The sequence below is a fragment of the Sinocyclocheilus rhinocerous genome, unplaced genomic scaffold, assembly GCF_001515625.1.
Source record: "Sinocyclocheilus rhinocerous isolate Xijiao unplaced genomic scaffold, SAMN03320098_v1.1 scaffold1053, whole genome shotgun sequence".
Taxonomy (NCBI): Eukaryota; Metazoa; Chordata; class Actinopteri; order Cypriniformes; family Cyprinidae; genus Sinocyclocheilus; species Sinocyclocheilus rhinocerous.
The window spans coordinates 723,652-741,533 of NW_015638958.1; the positions used below are offsets into that span (position 1 = coordinate 723,652).

Consider the following 17,882-nt stretch of genomic DNA (forward strand, 5'->3'; position numbering starts at 1 on the left):
TAAAAAAAAATGTTTTTAAAAGAAGTCTTTTAGGCTCACCAAAGCTGCATTTATTTGATCAAAAATACAGTAAAAACTAAAATATTAAAATAAGTGTTTACTATTTTATATATTTAAAATATATAATTTATTTATGTGATGGCAAAGCAGCCATTACTTTAGTGTCACATGATCCTTCAGAAATCATTCTAATGTTCTGATTTGCTACTCAAGAAACATTATTACGAATGTTGAAAACAGTTGTGCTGCTTAATATTTTTTGTGGAATACTTTTTTTTTTTCAGGATTCTTGAAAAAGAAAATTCAAAAGAACAGAATTTATTTCACTACAAATAAATAAATACAAATTTTTAAAAAAGTGTTTTTGTCTTGTTTTCCCGTACAAATATCTAAAAATGTATGGTTATGCTTAATCCAAGAAAAAATATCTGCCAGTGGGGTAAGAAAAAGACACGATTCAAATGGAAAACATGCCATTGGCAGATATTTTTTCTCATTTTGATACATTATTGAGAAAACAAGACTTAATATCTCATCATTTTGTTTCTCAAGTAAATGTCATTTAAGACAGTTTGTTTATTTGTACTGGAAAACGACAACTAAGAAAATCATTTTTGCAGTGTTGAAATAGAAATCTTTTCTAACATTCTGAATGTCTTTACTCTCCCTTTTGATCGATTTAATGAGTCATTACTGAATACATTTCTTGATGAATGTGATAAATCGTTATGTGCTGTACTTTCTAACCCACACTGCTCTTACCATATCAGCCAAGGCGATGTAAAGGAACATGCCACCAGCAAAGGCAAAGATGATGCTGGGGGCAAAAGTGCTTCCCAACAAGATGCCCAGGACCAGTCCCACGTAGCAGGACATAGCAGACAGCAGGTTGAAGAAGACGGCCTGTGGAATACTCAACCCTGCGTTTAGCAGGATAATAAAGTCGCCTACAGGGGGAGACAGAACACAAATGTGCTTCACATGTGTTTTTTTTTTTCATGAAGGTCAACATTCAAAGGGCAGCAACCAGTCACAGAGGTGGTTTGGTGCAGCTGACAACATTTCCGGTTGAGTAAATGAGTCCGTATTTTTCTTACCCAGCTCATGAGGGAATTCCTCACAGACGATAGCGATAGAAGTGCTAAAGCCGCTGAGAACAGACACGGTGAACGAAGCGCCGATGGCCAGTCCGTCAATGAAGTTGTGGAGAGCATCGCTGAGGGAAATCATCCATGCCACCGTCTTCACGCTGGCCAGCCGTCTTCCTCTGAGCCATCTGCAGGACCCCTGCAACGACGTTCACATCTATATTAAAACCTCATTTCGTACTATAACAACATCTCTTGAGCTTCAACCCTGGGTTCATATTTCAAACACTATTTACTTTTAGCCCCGAGGTTTAACTTTTTGTATTGTTGCAGGGGCGAAATGACGATCCCAATTGCATGGTGCTCGTGATGTAGGTCAAAGGGCAGAAGACGATCTTGTTTCTGCTGGCAGCTGTGACAGATGAAAGTAAACACAGCTGTGTGTGTCTCTACGGCTGGACTGTAAGTTGCACTGACCTTTATTTGATCTTGCTGAAGGAGAACTGTTATGACCCAAGATTCTGTAACAGCCTGGTCGTCTTGACAAATAATGATTATTTATCTCCGTTTGATAATGACAGACACTTTCAAGTAATCTTAAATTGCTTACTGCTGTGATAATCAAACAGTCTTTATAGATATCATAAAAATTAGAGGTGTTTGCTAATCCAAGCATTACTGATATAATGAATGAATGATGCATTTATATAGCGCTTTATTGTGTATTGCTGTACACCCAAAGCGCTTAACAATCATATGGGGGGGTCTCTCCTCAACCACCACCAGTGTGCAGCATCCACTTGGATGATATAATTGCTTATATGGGGATTTGAATAAATCTATACGATAACAATCAAATTATTAGTTTTAAAATTTGGTGCATAACTTTTCCTGCACAGTTCGTGCTGCAGACATTAAGGCTGCACAAAAGTAAGCACAAAATCCTGCAAACTTACATTTGAGGAGGTTCCTGCGCCCTTTATAGAGAGCAGACTATCATAGAGACTTGAGGAGGTGGGCTCTTTAAGAGCGTGCAGAACACCTTAGCAAACGCAACGCAATTCCTTGGCATCCTGTTTTTTTGCATGGACAAGCACCACAGAAAATGTAAAAGTCTAGTTTTACTACAACTAATTCACCATGTAGTTCACAAGTAGTTTTAGCTTCATTTCAAGTGGGAATGGCTGGCTTATTTATATCATATATTTATTTTTATATTTATACTACCCTTCAAAAGTTTGGGGTTGGTCAAATGTTTCTGATTGGTAAGATGTTTTAGAAAGAAGTCTCTCATGTTTACCAAGGCTACATTTATTGATCAAAAATATTAAAACGGTAATATTGTGAAATATTATTGCAATTTAAAATAATATTTTATATTTGAATATATTTTAAAATGAAATGTATTCCTGTGATGCAAAGCTGAACTTCCAGCTGTCATTACTCCAGCCTTCAGAAACTGATTTGCTGCTCAAAAAAAGTAAACAATGACACATTTTTTTTAGGTTTGATGAAAAGAAAGTTAGCATTTTTTAAATGGAAATATTTAGTAACATTATAAACGTCTTTATTGTCACTTTTGATTTAACATGCCCTTGCTGAATATAAGTTTTAATTTATTTAAAAAATAATAATAATAAATCCTACTGACCCCAAACTTATGAACAGTAGTGTATTTATTTTATATTATACTTTACTTTTAATATTATACTTGGATCAGTAAGCAATTATCATGGGCAAGCACCACTCACACTGAAAATGTAAAAAATGTAGTTTTACTATAGTACATTTACCATTTCATGTGGGAACAAATCATTATTTTCCCAAACTGTTAGCTATTTTTATACTGCTTATGTAACTTATGGCTGTATTTAGGCCATTAGCATATCTCTTGGCATTATGTGTAATTTTTGTGAGATCTGACCAGTTGTACCTGCTCTACTGGAGGGTCAGAGGTTATGCTTGCTTTGTCACTACTGGCAAAGTTTAAGTCAGAATCCACCGTATTGATGGCGCCGTTCTGTTGGATGCCCTCCGTGGGCTGGAAGTGACTGTGTCCGTGGCCCTGCGAAATTCAGGGTTCGAAAATGAATCATATGATTACTGCATATGGTTTAAAAGAACGTACATGCTAATATACAACATATCTGACATTTACCATTAAGGAAGCTTGGCTATTTGCTTGCAGTTAATTGGAATTATAAGTATGAGATAATATAGAGTCAATAGTTTATCATCACAAAATAAACGTTTTATCACGCTGAAGGAATTGGTTTAGCGATAATGACCAGCTGACTGTGCACTATCCTGCTTATTATGCAACTACTGTATCAAATATCAAATATGTTATATTGGTTTGAGTGTAAATATTTTATTGCATATGAAAAAATAATGCAAAGTGAAATATCACTTTTTTGAGAATTTTTGACTGCAGAATGCTGTGACTGACCAGGATCAGAGTCAAGTATTCCAGAGAGCCATGCAATTATGTCTTTGACTACTGTTGATTAGTTTTAAATTATATAAAGTTTAAAAAATTCATGAAGAGATCACATGAATCCAACATTCGAACGTTCAGTCTTCATAATTCTGAGATGAACCCACCTCATGTTCTGGTTTCAGGACTATCCTCAGGATTTTTTCAGTGACGTACAGCGCATAGAATCCTCCAAAGATCCCAACAGCTTGGAGAACGTAACCGTCTGCTTTTGGGTCAAACCCAAAGGCCTGTTCAATTAGAGGAAGTAATCATGTGTCTTTGAGCAAGTTAAAACCAGATAGCCAGAGTTCCCTGTGTACACATGCACATTATTAAAGTTAAACTGCAAACCCAAAATAAATATTACAACATGTAACCATTGCCAAACGAACGTCACGTCATGCAACCATCATGTCATCACATATCAAGAAACATTTGCAGCATTTGCACTCTTCTAGAAAATAAAAACGAATGAATGAGTCCAGTTCAAAGAGCATTTGCATTTTATTATTATGCAATCATTTTAAGCATAAATAATCTGCATCAGCATCATGGTGCTGATAAGAAGGCAATTAAAGATGTATAATTGGAGGTTGATTTCTATGAAGCAAGAATGATCCAGTGCAGGTTACTGGCTTCATAATCCTGTTGTGCCACCAATGTGACCTTGCCAACAAGCTCTTAGAAGACTGTCCTAAACTGACCTAAATGACTTGAAGAAAGCTTCCAGGGGACGAATGCAAACTCTGAACTATGTGAATGCGATAAACTGAGAAATGGAAAAGCATTTCACCTCAGGTATAAGTTGGAGAGCAGCATTGGAGAAGAGCGTGCCAACAGCTAGACCAATGAAGTAGGTGAGCACTTTGGGGAAGTAGGGCTTTTTAGTTACGGGAATGAGAGTCAGACCCAGCAGTGAGGCCAGATTAATGATGGTAACTGCCAAGAAACCAAATCCCCATACTGTGCAGAAAGAGAGGGGAGAGCTCACACAGCTAATATTATAATTCATAAGGGTAAATCACATTTCACCACAAAAAGAAAAAAAAGAAAATTGTTTTGCATAAAAAAAGAGTTTTACTTTATGGTGTTATTTTTAAGACGGCTAATCATAATTGTCTGCAATCGCCCTTATTCTCAACAGTTATTTTCATTACTTTATTACAGTGCTTTATTACTCTATTATACTGATACACAGCTTTGTTTTAAAAAAAAATAAGCAAAAAAAGCAATATAAAAATAATATATGTACAAAAATACTAATGTAATACGTAGTGTCTTTTCAGGTTAGGTTTAAATAAAGAAAATTGTGTTTTGCATAGATTTTTGCTTCGTGATATTTTCACTACTGTAAAACAGTATATTTTTACTCTATTATAGTAAAATATTGTTTTGTTTTGCATTAAAATAAGTGTTATTTTAGTATTATTGAGATATTATAGTTTTTTAAAATAGTTTGAATAGCTTTTTGTTTTTATATTTTTCACTTTCATTTTGATTTTATTTAATGTTTTAGTAATTTTTTTTGTGTTTTTGACATTTGTATTAGTTTTTTTTTATATATATATATAAATATGTCCATATAGTTTTAAATAGTTTTTATTTTACTTTTAATTAAATGAGTACATTGTTAAACTAAATGAAAATGATACATTTTGCCTTGGCAACTAGCTAAAAAAACAAGTTGGAGTTTTTATACACTTTATTTCAGTTCATGTTTATTTCAAGTAACTAATTTTTTAATTACGTGACTAATGATTTTAGTTAACTATAATAAATCTGATTGAGAGTTATTGAAACAAAGAAACAATCGTCTATAATTTATTATATATTATATAATTATATGTTTTAACAAGTTTACAGTTTTTATTTATTTAAAATAAAAAAATAGCACTTTAAAAATAGCACTAATACAAAAGTTGTGTTTTGCATAAAAGAAGGCTTTAGCTTTGTTAAATTATTTTTAAGCCAATTAGACACAATTGTCTGCAATTGCCATTATTCTCAACTGTTTAAGTTTAAGTTTAAGTTTAAGTTTCTCTTTTATTGTCTCCCTTAGGAGAAATTTGTCTTAGGCAACCGGGAGAGCAGATCAAACATACAAAAAAAATAAATAAATATTACACCATTCCAAAACATATAATTCCTATACAATCCTAGTAATACACCAACATTACATGTTACCCATCACATTACCCTCACCCACACAACAATTTCAATCACTTATTCAATAATTTGACAGATAATGGAATTAGAGAAAATTTGTATCTTTTCAGCTTACAGATTGGAACCCTATATCTCCTGCCCGAGGGCATTAGCTCATACTCATACAAAACTGTGATTTTCATTACTGTAATACAGTATATTCTTATTATAGTATATTATAGTTGTTTTTAAATTAGAATAAAATCAATATTGCACTAATACAGTTAAATAATATATAATTATTTTTCAACTTCTGAGAAGCATTAATAGAAATATTTTGCATGAAGAAAGATTTTTTGTTTTGTGGCATTGTTTTAAAGACAACAAAACACAACTGTATGTAATTGTCATAATTCTCAAAAGTGATTTTCATTATTATAGTAAAACATGCACAGTGTTATTTTTTATTAAATGAGCATAAAAGCAGTACACAAATAACACTAAAACAAAAAATACTAATTTAAATAATATATTATTATTATTAATATCTTGTCTACGGAGCTTGTTTTGCACTAACTTGATGGGAAGTTGTGTTTTACTTAAAGAAAGATTACAGCTTTGTAACAAACACAATTGTCTGTAATTGCTATTATTCTCAGCTGTGATTTTCATTACTGTAATACAGTATATGTTTACTATTATGTAAATACTTACTTTTATACAGTGTTGTTTTAATATTTACTGAAGTAAGCATAAAATAATTTCAAAAATAGTACTAATACAAAAAAATACAAATTTAAATCATACATAGGCCTAAATATTTTTTGCCTCTTCTGAGATTTTCATTTTTAACTTTATATGTAACTTATTTCAGGTGGCAAACTTCCCATCATTCTCTGCCATGATTCACACTAGAGGATATGAAACTGAAATGTAGGCTATGCTAGATTACATCAGGAGAAAGGTCTTTGACTACTGTATAGATTAGGAATTCAGTTCAGCAGATGAAGACTCACCACGCAGATCAGTGTCACTGTGTACTGGAGGTTCAGTTGAACAGGGTGGCAGTACAGCTTGGTTGAGCAGAGCCGGGCAGACAGTGACCAGATGTTCCTCTGTCAGATGAGAGAGGTTCTGAAGCCCATAGTGCACCAGAATATCTTCTCCGGACACACACTGATAAACAGGGACAATGTCAAGTCAATGAAATAAAGCGAAGAATGACAAAACTAGTCCAATCATACAGTATGAATGTTTTAGTGTATGTTCTCAAATGTGTGGCACATAGTCAAATGCCTATATAAAATGTCAAATATTTTTTTGTAAATAACTTCCAGTAACTAAAGTGACCAGATTACCTGAGCATGCAGAGGAATGTTCGGATCCAATTTGTCTTGCACAATTGTCTCCAATAAACTGTTAATGCCACTGAGATCCAGTGAACCGTTTTCTCCGTAAACGGCTACAATATCCTTCACGAAAACCTGCTGCAGAGAGCTGGCTCTTAATCCTGAGATTACAGTTATTAGAAAGCCTATGAACACATGAGTGAAAGATTTGGGAATGCCTGCCATGCTTACAGACCACACGTTTCCGTCTGAAGCGATCCGAATGAAGCAAAAGCAGCGAGAGTTTTAAACGGGAGCAGGGCTGACTCTAACACAACAACACATCAGCAAGCAAAGATGCATTTTAAGAATAAAGATAAGAACAATTAAAAGAGTTAATTATTTCTTCACTATTAGTATCCTCGGTGACCTGACCGATATGTCGCGCCTCCATTTGGCACCCGGCCAACCATGATAAATTCCGCTTGTTTCACCCACAAACAAACCAGTGCTCAAACCAGCGGCCCCTGCGGTCAAAACATCCTGACTGTAATCCAGCAGAAGTGGCTTCATCAAAACCATCCAGTTATTCTGATATGAGATCGAGTACAAATGAATTACACTAAAGAAACTTTTGCAAGACACTATAGCTACAGGCAAAAATACCGTTAGTTGTGAACAGCAAGTGAATAAAAACGCCGTGCAAACATTGCATAATTTATTGGTTGTAGGCAGGACATAGGCGGAGCCTGTATGTAAGTAACTTACATGTTATTCTGTGTGCATATATTTGATTCATTTTCAATTTCGCTGACAAAAATTGGATATGTTCAGATATTTATGAATTCACCTACAGACACTGGGAGCAAGTATATTTCAATTAATTACCTACTTGAATCTTGAAAAAAAAAATGTAAACTGTGTTTTATTAATAAATTATACATTATAGCCTAAGTTACATCCGTTAACACTGTTTACTTTTTAGACATTTTTTTTCTTTAAAATCATCGTAGAGGACAGAAAAGTTCCCCTAATTCAAGTAGCATTGTTTCAAATGTTTAAGTGTGTTATTAACAGAGATGGAAACTCGAGTCTGCGACTTGGGACTCCAGTCGCACTTAAGTCGCATCATAAATAGGCTACTTGTGACTTGACTTGGACTTGGACCTCAGAGATTTGTGAACATGTCTTTCTTACTTTCAAGAAGATGTTAAAATCTATATTAAATCTTTATCTACCTCCTGTAACAAAAAGGCAACTTAAACTTTGAATGTATGATCACTTTTTGGTGTTTTTGTGTAATTTTTATTTGATAATTTATGTTTTGAGGGAAGAGTATGTTTATTGTTATGTGATCTGCTTATTTATTTTATTTTTTATCATTTATATATTTATTTATTAGCCTACGTTATTTAGGTTTTTTTGCTTAGAAAATACAACTTCCACTCTATCTCATTTGAATTTTAATTGCTATGTATTGTTTGGCCATCCTTGAACTTCTGGCTCTTTTTCTTGACATATTTTTTCTTACATTTGTATTTTATGTGATTAATTAAAAAAAAGACTTGTGAACATGTCTGGTTATTATCAGAATCAGAATCAGAATGAGCTTTATTGCCAGGTATGTTTACACATACGAGGAATTTGTTTTCGTGACAGAAGCTTCCACAGTGTAACAGAATGACAGTGACAGAACAAAAAACACAGATAACAAAAAATAGAACAAGTAAATAAGGAATAAAAATATATAAATTGACAATTACTAGCCTTTCTCTCTCCCCTCCAGCTAGAGTTGATATTCTTCCCTGCTATGACTAATTGGCTGAGAGAACAGCCTGCTACAAAGAACTCAAAGCCCCTAAATGACCCCGTGGGACCCTGGATGGATGGACAGACAGAAGAGAGGAGTGTAAGGTCCTGCAGGCTCGTGCCAGGCTCTGCTCTGAGAGTGAATAAAGAGTGTGTGTGTGTTTGTCTGGCGGCTGCACAGGACCCACAGCTGTTTTCAAGCGTCTGCTAAAGGGTGAGCAGCTATTGTTCATTTAGATTCAGTAAGAGTCAGCAGGAGAACAGGCCTGTGACCACAATACTGATCACAACGCAGACAAACATGACTTTGCTCAAACAGTAGACAACATGTTGCAGTGAACCATGGTTTGTCGTTGTTGTAAGTTAGGTGAGTCCTGGTAGGAATGCACATGTCTTCACAGAAACTGATATAAGATGTTACAGTCTCTGTGAGCTCGTCCAGATCGGTGGCAGCAGCTTCAAAGCCACTCCAATCAGTGAGGTCAAAACAAGCTTTTAAATCCTGCTCTGCTTCATTAGTCCATCTTTTTACAGTCCTTAATACAGGTTTCGCTGATTTCAGTTTCTGCCTGTAGGTCGGTATTAGATGAACTAAACAGTGGTCAGAGAGCCCCAAAGCTGCCTGTGGAACAGAGTGATATGCATTCTTTATTGTGGTGTAACAGTGATCCAATATATTACTGTCTCTGGTGGGACATGTGATGTGCTGTCTGTATTTTGGCAGTTCACGGGAGAGATTTGCTTTATTAAAGATCCCGAGAATGATTAAAACAGAGTCCAGGTGTTGTTGTTCCGTCTCTATGATCAGATCTGCGAGTTTCTGTAAAGCGGAGCTCACGTGCGCTTGCGGAGGAATGTACACACTTACGAGAATGAACGAGCAAAACTCCCGCGGCGAGTAGAAAGGCTTACAGTTAATGAAGAGCACTTCTAGATCTGGACAGCACATCTTCTTTAACACAGTTACATCTGTACACCACCTCTCATTGATGTAAAAGCATGTCCCGCCGCCGCGCGATTTCCCCGTTGATTCTGCGTCCCGATCCGCTCTGAACAGCTGAAAGCCAGGCAGACTCAACGCGCTGTCCGGAATGGCGTCTTTCAGCCAGGTTTCCGTGAAACACAGAGCACCAGAGTTTGAAAAATCCTTATTTGTCCGGGAGAGCAGAAGAAGTTCGTCTGTTTTGTTGGGTAGAGAGCGGAGATTTGCCAGATGGATGCTTGGCAACGGCGTCCTGAATCCGCGCTGTCTGAGCTTCAGGAGCGCGCCGGCTCTCTTCCCCCGTCTGCGCGTCCTGAAGCATTTGATCAGCGCCGCAGCTCCCCCGACTACAATGTCCAGCAAAACATCACAATAGTCGAAAACCGGTGAAATATCGGGTGGTGTGTACTGCCGAATGTCCAGCAATTCGTCTCTGGTGAAACTGATTGCAGGGATATAACTAAAGACAGGACAAACTAATAAAAACAACTGCGGAGCACACCATGGAGGCAGCCATCAGCGTCGGCGCCATCTTGGTTATTAAACCAAGTTAACTGCTCTGCAGTGATGCTAAAGATAAAATTGGCTAAATTTTTTAATATGCAAAATGATGAAGTAAATATATTCCTAAAATAAATGGTTTTATAACTATAAATAGGCCTATATAAGGATTTTCTTAACTTAAAAGGATAGGGTGGGAAACTTCAGCTGGGGCAATAAGTTTTAAAAGTCTAGAAATCTTTAAATTCCTTTGGATGTCCAATAGTTAGTTCTACTGGAAATTGAGCTTTTAAATATTTAGTTTATATTGGAGTCCTATAAATATAATAGGATCTATAGTATTGGTTTAAAATTACACTTGTAAATCTGAAAGGAATCCTGGGGAGCTGCTACTGTAGAGCGCGACTTTTAAATTATTCTGTACAGCACCGCCATCTACTGGTGCAACTGAATAACGCACCGCCGATCATGAGCGTAGAAGAAGAGTTACTTCCGGCAGTGAGTGAAAGCTGGGATGGCGCTGCACCGTCAAATGGAATTCGCCCTCTGTCATGTGTACTGATCCGGTTTCTTCAAAGACACCCACATCTACGTCCTTTTAGCTTGAGGTATATACTTATTTCTTTACGTTCATTTATACGCAGTTTGTTTTAAAGTCTTTTGTGGGCTTGGAAAAGCAAGCAGTTTGTCAAACCATAACGTTATATGCAACTCTACTGCAGCTTCCTCACTGACAGCTGATTAGATTTACAACAGACGGTCAGTCTGGGATGTTCACACACTATTCTTCTTTTAGGGACAATATGACAAATCAGATAATCATTTTAAGGTCATAATAACAACAAGAAGAACTCATTGAAGTGTCACTGTCCGGTTAGGGCTTGCTCAATAACTAGTCAGTACTATCATTCATGAATGAGAGGTAATGTTCTCATTCAAAAACTAAGGAAATGAAAGCGCCCTGTAAAGTTTGATAACCATTGATATGTCAATTGCACTGTCTAGCAGGAGTTCTGTTAGTTTGTTGTGTGTTGTGCTCCTAAACCCACTCAGCTGCTCAGTTCTTATATATTGGAATGTGTAAAGCCATAAGGCTGACTGACTGATGGATTATGACTTGTCAAGTTCTGATTAAGTGTATTTTGTTTTTTGCAGAAGAATGTTTTTTGTCAATGGGTGTGAGTCGACTTGATGTTCTGTATAGAAGGCTTCTCCTCACCAAACTCTTCATTCAAGGATGGGGAAAGCCAGAGGACCTGAAAAGGTAAATTACTAACGAACGAACTAACTAAATAAATAAAAAATTAAACAATGAATCTTTAATGACTTCACTTACGGTATGATTAAATAATGATCCTTAAATAATAATTAGTGGTGGCATGAGTGTTATGAATTATGTTCATATTTCATTTAAAGGTGGACTTTAAAGATTATTGTACCAAAAGAATCTTCCAAAGAAGACAGATATGGATGTATGACCAAACCCAATGAATATATACAAAATAAAACCAAAAATGCAAATGATATGTAAAAATAAAACTTAAAAATTATTTTAAAAAATGTGTAGTTTTGAGTACAGACAGTGGCATACTACACAATTGGCCACATAATACTAAATAATCCATAGTTTGGCCTTAAAAAAACATTTATAAAAAAAGAAAATATCTATAGTAATTTATGTAAAAACAATATGCATAAAAAGTTTTATCTTAGTAGTGACAAGTGTGCCATTATCAAGCAGATTGACATGAACAAAAAAACAAAACAATGAGTGATCCCAATTATTTAATTATTATATAATTATTTTATGGATATTACAGAATATTTGCGTTCCGGAAGATTATTGGCAACAGGGAGAGATACAAGGATCTGGTACAGAGGGACTACCCAGTATTTATTGACAAGGTAGATCTATCTATCTATCTGTATATCTATCTATATATAAAAATGTATTCACACACACACACACACACACACACACACACACACATACATATATATATGTGTGTGTGTGTAAAAAATTTTTAAATCTACATTTGTTTTTTAAAATAAACACCTATTCAGAATAATTGAAAATTGCATTATGACCCATTGACTGTGTGTTACCGCTGTGCCCAAAGGTAGAAGATCACACAGATTGCAAAATTCACAATGGTCATTTCATATCGCCGCTGGAGCACTTTGTCCCGGGCATCTTGCCAGCTGAGTCCGTCAAAGCCCGGTAACCAAAACAAATCACCCACAAACACTGAATGCAAATGTGAAGGATTAATGTGACTTATTGTGTGGCTTGTACTGAAAGTTCTTTCAAATGAAGACATTTTGTTTCAACTTTCCCACTAGTTTCCAGTTTATTGTACCTAAGAAATGGAAAAGGCACAGACCAGTCTGTATTCACCTGGCTGGAACAGGAGACCATGTGAGTGTGCAAAAACTGGGAGTGTTTGAGCAATATACACTTTTACTGTACAAATGTTTCAAAAAACATCTTACCAATTCGAAACTTTTGAAAAGTAGTGCATCAGTAACCTATAGTTCAGCTGATATTAGAATTTCTTTTTTATTTATTGATATTAGTCAATATTGGTTATTTTATAAATATTTTATAATTTTATAATTGGTTATTTTACTGTACATTATTGTTTCTCCTCTATGCCCCGCCTTTCTGAAACGCGGTCTGAAAAGCGAGGTGTGCTCTGATTGGCCAGCTATCCAGTGCGTTGTGATTGGCCGAATACCTGAAAAATGATCAATTATTGGCCGTAAGTATCATCTAGGATTTTATCTGAATTTGATGCGTGTGTGTGTGTGTGTTGCAGTTTTTCTGGAGAAGACGAACACTAATGGCCAGACCAATGATTAAAGAATCAGGGATGGCATCTCTACTGTTGGAGAATCCTTATTATATCCTTAGAAATGTTAAACTACAGATCACATATTAGTTTGCCATGTAAAGCCTAGTGTCAAGAATTACTAGATCTTATCTGACACCTCCTTGACTCTGCGCCGTACATGGATACAGGAAACCTAAAGACCAGCTGTGAGTGTTTGTTTACCTGCAGCAACTATTGCTGTCCATGTCTTTCGAATGAACATTGCATGTTTACAGTGTATATGATTTGTGTTTTTGATCCAGTCGCTCCAGTCTGAAGAACGTCTCAGACCTGTTTGTGATGGGTGGAGCGCTGATCCTGGAGTCTGCTGCACTGTTACACTGGCTGGAGCGAGAGGGTTTCTGGCCTCTAGGCATGACTGGCATTTCTATGGGCGGACATGTAGGTTCTGCGCACCTCATTAACATTTGACTTAATTCGTTCATGTTGTTTCTAATCAAATTTGTTCTGAAGAACCTGTTCCATATCCTGTGTAACATATACACAATATCTATTGTTGATTTTCATCCTAGATGGCATCATTAGCTGTAACAAACTGGCCCAAACCAATTCCACTCATACCTTGTTTATCCTGGACGACTGCTTCAAGTGTTTTTACCACAGTAAGATTTAAGTTGTATTAGTGTTGCCTACAAGTCAATTCGGATTGGTCATATTTATAGGATGTTACAAAATCATAATTACCAGAGAGAAACTCAAACTTGTTTTTAGCTCAGATTTATCAAGTCAGTCAGTCATTGGTCAAAATGTAGTTTTAAAGGTGAAAATTGACTACGTTTTTAGTGTGAATGTATTTAGTGATCTTTTATTGAACAATAACTATAATTTTTTTCTTGAAAATACTGCTTATTTAGCGAGTTTATGAAATGTAAGACACTTTGGAAGCACAAGAATGTAAGCGATTACACACCTAATGCATAGCTTTTGCCCTTCAATTTATGGCATTATCTCTGAAGAGCTTATACCTTTGAACTTACAGTATATTTGTCAGAAAATGAAAATTGAAAGTGAAAGTATGTAGCAGTGTTATATCATTATCAGTTAAGAATATGTTTTATTAATATTTCCTTTTTAATTTTTACATTTTTAATAAATTTGTTGTGTTTCTGTCTTTTTTAATTCTATATAGTTTGTTAAATTTTATTTCAGCTTTATTTTAGTACATCCGATAAACTAAATGAAAATTAGTAATGCTGCCATGGCAACTAGTTGAAATAAAATAAGTTTTCTTATTTTATTTCAGTTAGCATTAATTTTTTTAAAGGGGTCATATGATGCGATTTCAAGTTTTCCTTTCTCTTTGGAGTGTTACAAGCTGATTTTGCATAGATAAGATCCCTGAAGTTGCAAAGACTAAAGTCTCAAAACCAAAGAGATATTCTTTATCAAAGTTAAGACTCTGCCACGCCCCCCTAAAACGGCAAAATAATGATCTTTAAAAAAGCATCATATGACCCCTTTAAGTAACAAAAATTGTTTTGTTTTTTTTTAGTTTTAGTTAACTGTAATAACCCTGGTATGAAGGAGTTTCCCAGGACTTAAAGGCAGCATTAGTCACTTAGCTACTGAACTTCATAGCTATGAATACCTTTCCGTCTTCATTCCTGTGTCAGTGAATCAACAGCATCAGAACATGGTAATATAGACGTCACCAAGTGTCACTCACTCCCATTTACAGTTGTTCATTGATTGATTCAGTTGACTTAAAATAAAAGTTTTAGATAACTTGGGTAACTAGGTGACTTAGCCCAGTTAATTAAAGGCTTTTTTTATTTTTACTATATGGGTGCCTTGGAGTATTTAATCTTTTCAGTTGAATAATTTTAGGTATTTTAGCTTGATTGACCTAAAATACATGAAATTATTTCCTTTTTTTCTTTTTCGTTTTTTAAAATCTATTAAAAATTGATCTGCTTTTCTGCAGGGTGTTTTAAGTCGAGCTGTGAATTGGAGAGAACTGGAAAAGCAGTATTGCGCACACCCAGTCTATGAGGAAGAAATCATCAATATGCTGGAGTATTGTGGGGTAGGTCGTTTATTCTGTTTTGTTGTAGTTTAGCTTGGTTTTATATGAAAGACACCACAAAAGATCACAGAAGGAGATATGATTTGTTCCTCACATAATGTATCACATGACTCATGTTGAAGGTGCAACACTTTTGATGAATCACTCACTGACACACCCATGATTTTCAGACAGACTCTTTCCGGATGGGCCAGGAATTCGTAAAAAACGTCCCAGGCAGCTTTGACAGTCTCTCTGACCTGGATCTTACCCATGACCTTCTTGACCTCCACTCGCCAGAAAGGGACCACCAGATGGGGCTGCGCTCCTCTTGTTCTCAGCCTGGGACTGGAGGTCACGCTTCAGACTCAGCCCTATTGATGGGCCGAAGAGAGAGAGACGGGCTGGATCAGATGCTGTCCGCTGTGAGCAGCAGCGGGCCTCATTTGGACATGCTGCATGCTAAAAACATCACCTGCGGGGCTGGTCAGCGGCATTCGCTGCAGCGGGAGTCTCTCTGCTTCATGAAGGGTGTTATGGATGAATGCACACACATCGCCAATTTTTCAGGTACAGATCTGTTTGTTTTGTTGACATGGTTTGGATTGGGTTCCTGTGTTTGATCCTCTCTTTCTTGTATACTTTGTCTCCAGTGCCTGTAGATCCCAGTCTGATCATTATAGTCCAGGCAAAGGAAGACGCTTATGTTCCACGCACTGGAGTTCGCAGCTTACAGGAAATCTGGCCTGGCTGTGAGGTTCGCTACCTCAATGGCGGCCACGTCAGTGCCTACCTTTTCAAACAAGGACTGTTTCGGTAAGTCAGACTTTATGTCATCATAAATATACCATAAAAGTAGTCCATGTTTCATGCACTGTACTCCAAGTCTTCTAAAGTTATATGCCCAGCTCAGCAGATTAATTGAAAATGTCCAATTCAAAAGAATGATTCATTTATGAATCTCTGCTTCTCTTATGAATGTGGTTAGTGGGGAAGTCAAGATAATTAGTGAATAACAACAGGCTTCTCACAAGCTTCAGAATATTTGAATACACAAATAATACGCACTAAAATCATTATTCTTTATGGTGTTTTTTTTTCAGTCCAGGGCTGCGTTTCCCAAAAGCATTGTAAGCTTCAGTACATCATAGACCCATTGAAACCAATGGAGCTATGATCAACTTAAGGTTAATGCTTTTGGGAAACGCAGCCCAGATTCATAGCAATTGCATTAAAAAGAAATATTAAACAGCACAACTATTTTCATTGATAATAATAAATTGAAATGTTTTGTAATGGCTGCTGAAAATTCAACTTTGCATCACAGAAATAAATAAAATTTCAAAATGTAGTAAACAGAAAAGAGTTTTTTTTAAATTGTAATATTTTAAAATATTATCGTTTTTACTCTATTTTTGATCAAATAAATGCAGTTTTGGTGAACATTAGAGATTTATTTCCAACACAATTATTAATGCTAATTATTTGGTTAAATTGTAGCACAATGCTTATCAAGTGAATGAACTGTATGGTTCATCAGTTTAAAATATATGCATTAACATTTCAATTTCATCCATTATTGTTGACCTCTAGGCAAGCAATTTATGACGCCTATGACCGGTTTCTTCAGAAGTATTCCAGCCTATAGCCATGGATTTTTTTGATACTCAGTACTGACAAGAAATGTTGGATTTTGAAAGTATGATGTGGAGATGTACAACATGAATATGATGACTGATTCTTACAGACGAATGTGTAATTGGAACTAAACCTGGTGCTACCAGTGGCAGAAGTGTGTTCCTCTGTGTGGTACATCTCAAAACTCAGAGTGACCTGAAACCAACTTACATGTGCCCAACCCATACAAAACCTTGTCTTCCTGACCTCACTGCCTTTAATCATGTATATCATCATGACTGAAACATATTTCACCAAACGAAACAAAGATGTGCCTCCAAACCATAATTCGCTTACACATCAAGGTGTCTTTAAACCTCTTCATGAAGCAGATCTCTGAAAATACAGTATTTTGGATTGTAGGGCAAATGAATTAATTTGATATGCATTCGATATTTTTGTTTTACCAACAGAGAATATGCGAATTTTTAGAGAATTATTTTTGCCTGTTTTTATAAAATAATGCATCAGAAAAATGGCCTTGTCATGGGCACGTTTTAATCTTGCAGATATATCTCGTAAATAAAAAAATATATATATAATAATAGTGTTTAACAAATTGAGGTGAGTTGTTTGAGAACTGATCAAGTCCTATATTTCCAGTACTTAAACAGGTCTTTAGCAATGACTGGTGCTCATATGAGACAGAACTCAGGTGCTGATGGCAAGAAATATGACCACAATTCAAAATATACATTTTCTGTGAACAGCTGCATGTATTTCAATCCCTTAAATCCTAATCACTGCCAAATACTACAGTAACAGCCAACAATCCTAGTGTTTCAATAGACTGAAATGTTTTATGTATTACTACTGTCACCTTGTCTGATCTATCATGTTCAATTTTCACTGTATTCATCATGAGCCATTCATTTGTTTCTCCACTCTAAAAATAAAAAGACAAACCAAAGTATTTTTTTTTTTTTTCTTGAAACAAATAAGTCACAAATACTGAGAGTGAAATATCATAATGA

General features: G+C 35.6%; 2 protein-coding genes across 3 annotated transcripts in view; one reads left to right on the forward strand and one right to left on the reverse strand.

The window, feature by feature from the left end:
* The window catches only part of LOC107750340 (zinc transporter ZIP8), a 17,694-nt gene extending 9,942 nt beyond the window's left edge, over positions 1-7,752 (reverse strand). The window contains exons 1-7 of the mRNA XM_016565684.1: positions 7,071-7,752; positions 6,729-6,888; positions 4,361-4,530; positions 3,693-3,815; positions 3,022-3,153; positions 1,098-1,287; positions 763-947 (exon numbers count right to left, since the gene is read on the reverse strand). Coding sequence (XP_016421170.1) covers positions 763-947; positions 1,098-1,287; positions 3,022-3,153; positions 3,693-3,815; positions 4,361-4,530; positions 6,729-6,888; positions 7,071-7,286 — 1,176 coding nt within the window. The 5' untranslated portion in view covers positions 7,287-7,752. The remainder of the gene's footprint in view (positions 1-762; positions 948-1,097; positions 1,288-3,021; positions 3,154-3,692; positions 3,816-4,360; positions 4,531-6,728; positions 6,889-7,070) is intronic.
* Positions 7,753-10,821: 3,069 nt separating this feature from the next.
* LOC107750342 (protein ABHD18-like) lies at positions 10,822-17,674 on the forward strand. Of its 2 annotated transcripts, XM_016565685.1 has the most exons (13): positions 10,822-10,940; positions 11,488-11,596; positions 12,153-12,237; positions 12,453-12,553; positions 12,676-12,751; positions 13,152-13,236; positions 13,345-13,372; positions 13,469-13,607; positions 13,739-13,828; positions 15,151-15,252; positions 15,423-15,801; positions 15,885-16,047; positions 16,825-17,674. In XM_016565685.1, the coding sequence occupies exons 2-13, from the start codon at positions 11,505-11,507 to the stop codon at positions 16,877-16,879; spliced, it is 1,395 nt and encodes a 464-aa protein (XP_016421171.1). In that variant the 5' UTR covers positions 10,822-10,940; positions 11,488-11,504; the 3' UTR covers positions 16,880-17,674. The 2 variants fall into 2 exon arrangements, with proteins under 2 accessions (XP_016421171.1, XP_016421172.1); XM_016565686.1 differs by lacking the exons at positions 10,822-10,940; positions 11,488-11,596 and adding an exon at positions 11,751-11,804.
* Positions 17,675-17,882: the final 208 nt, after the last annotated feature.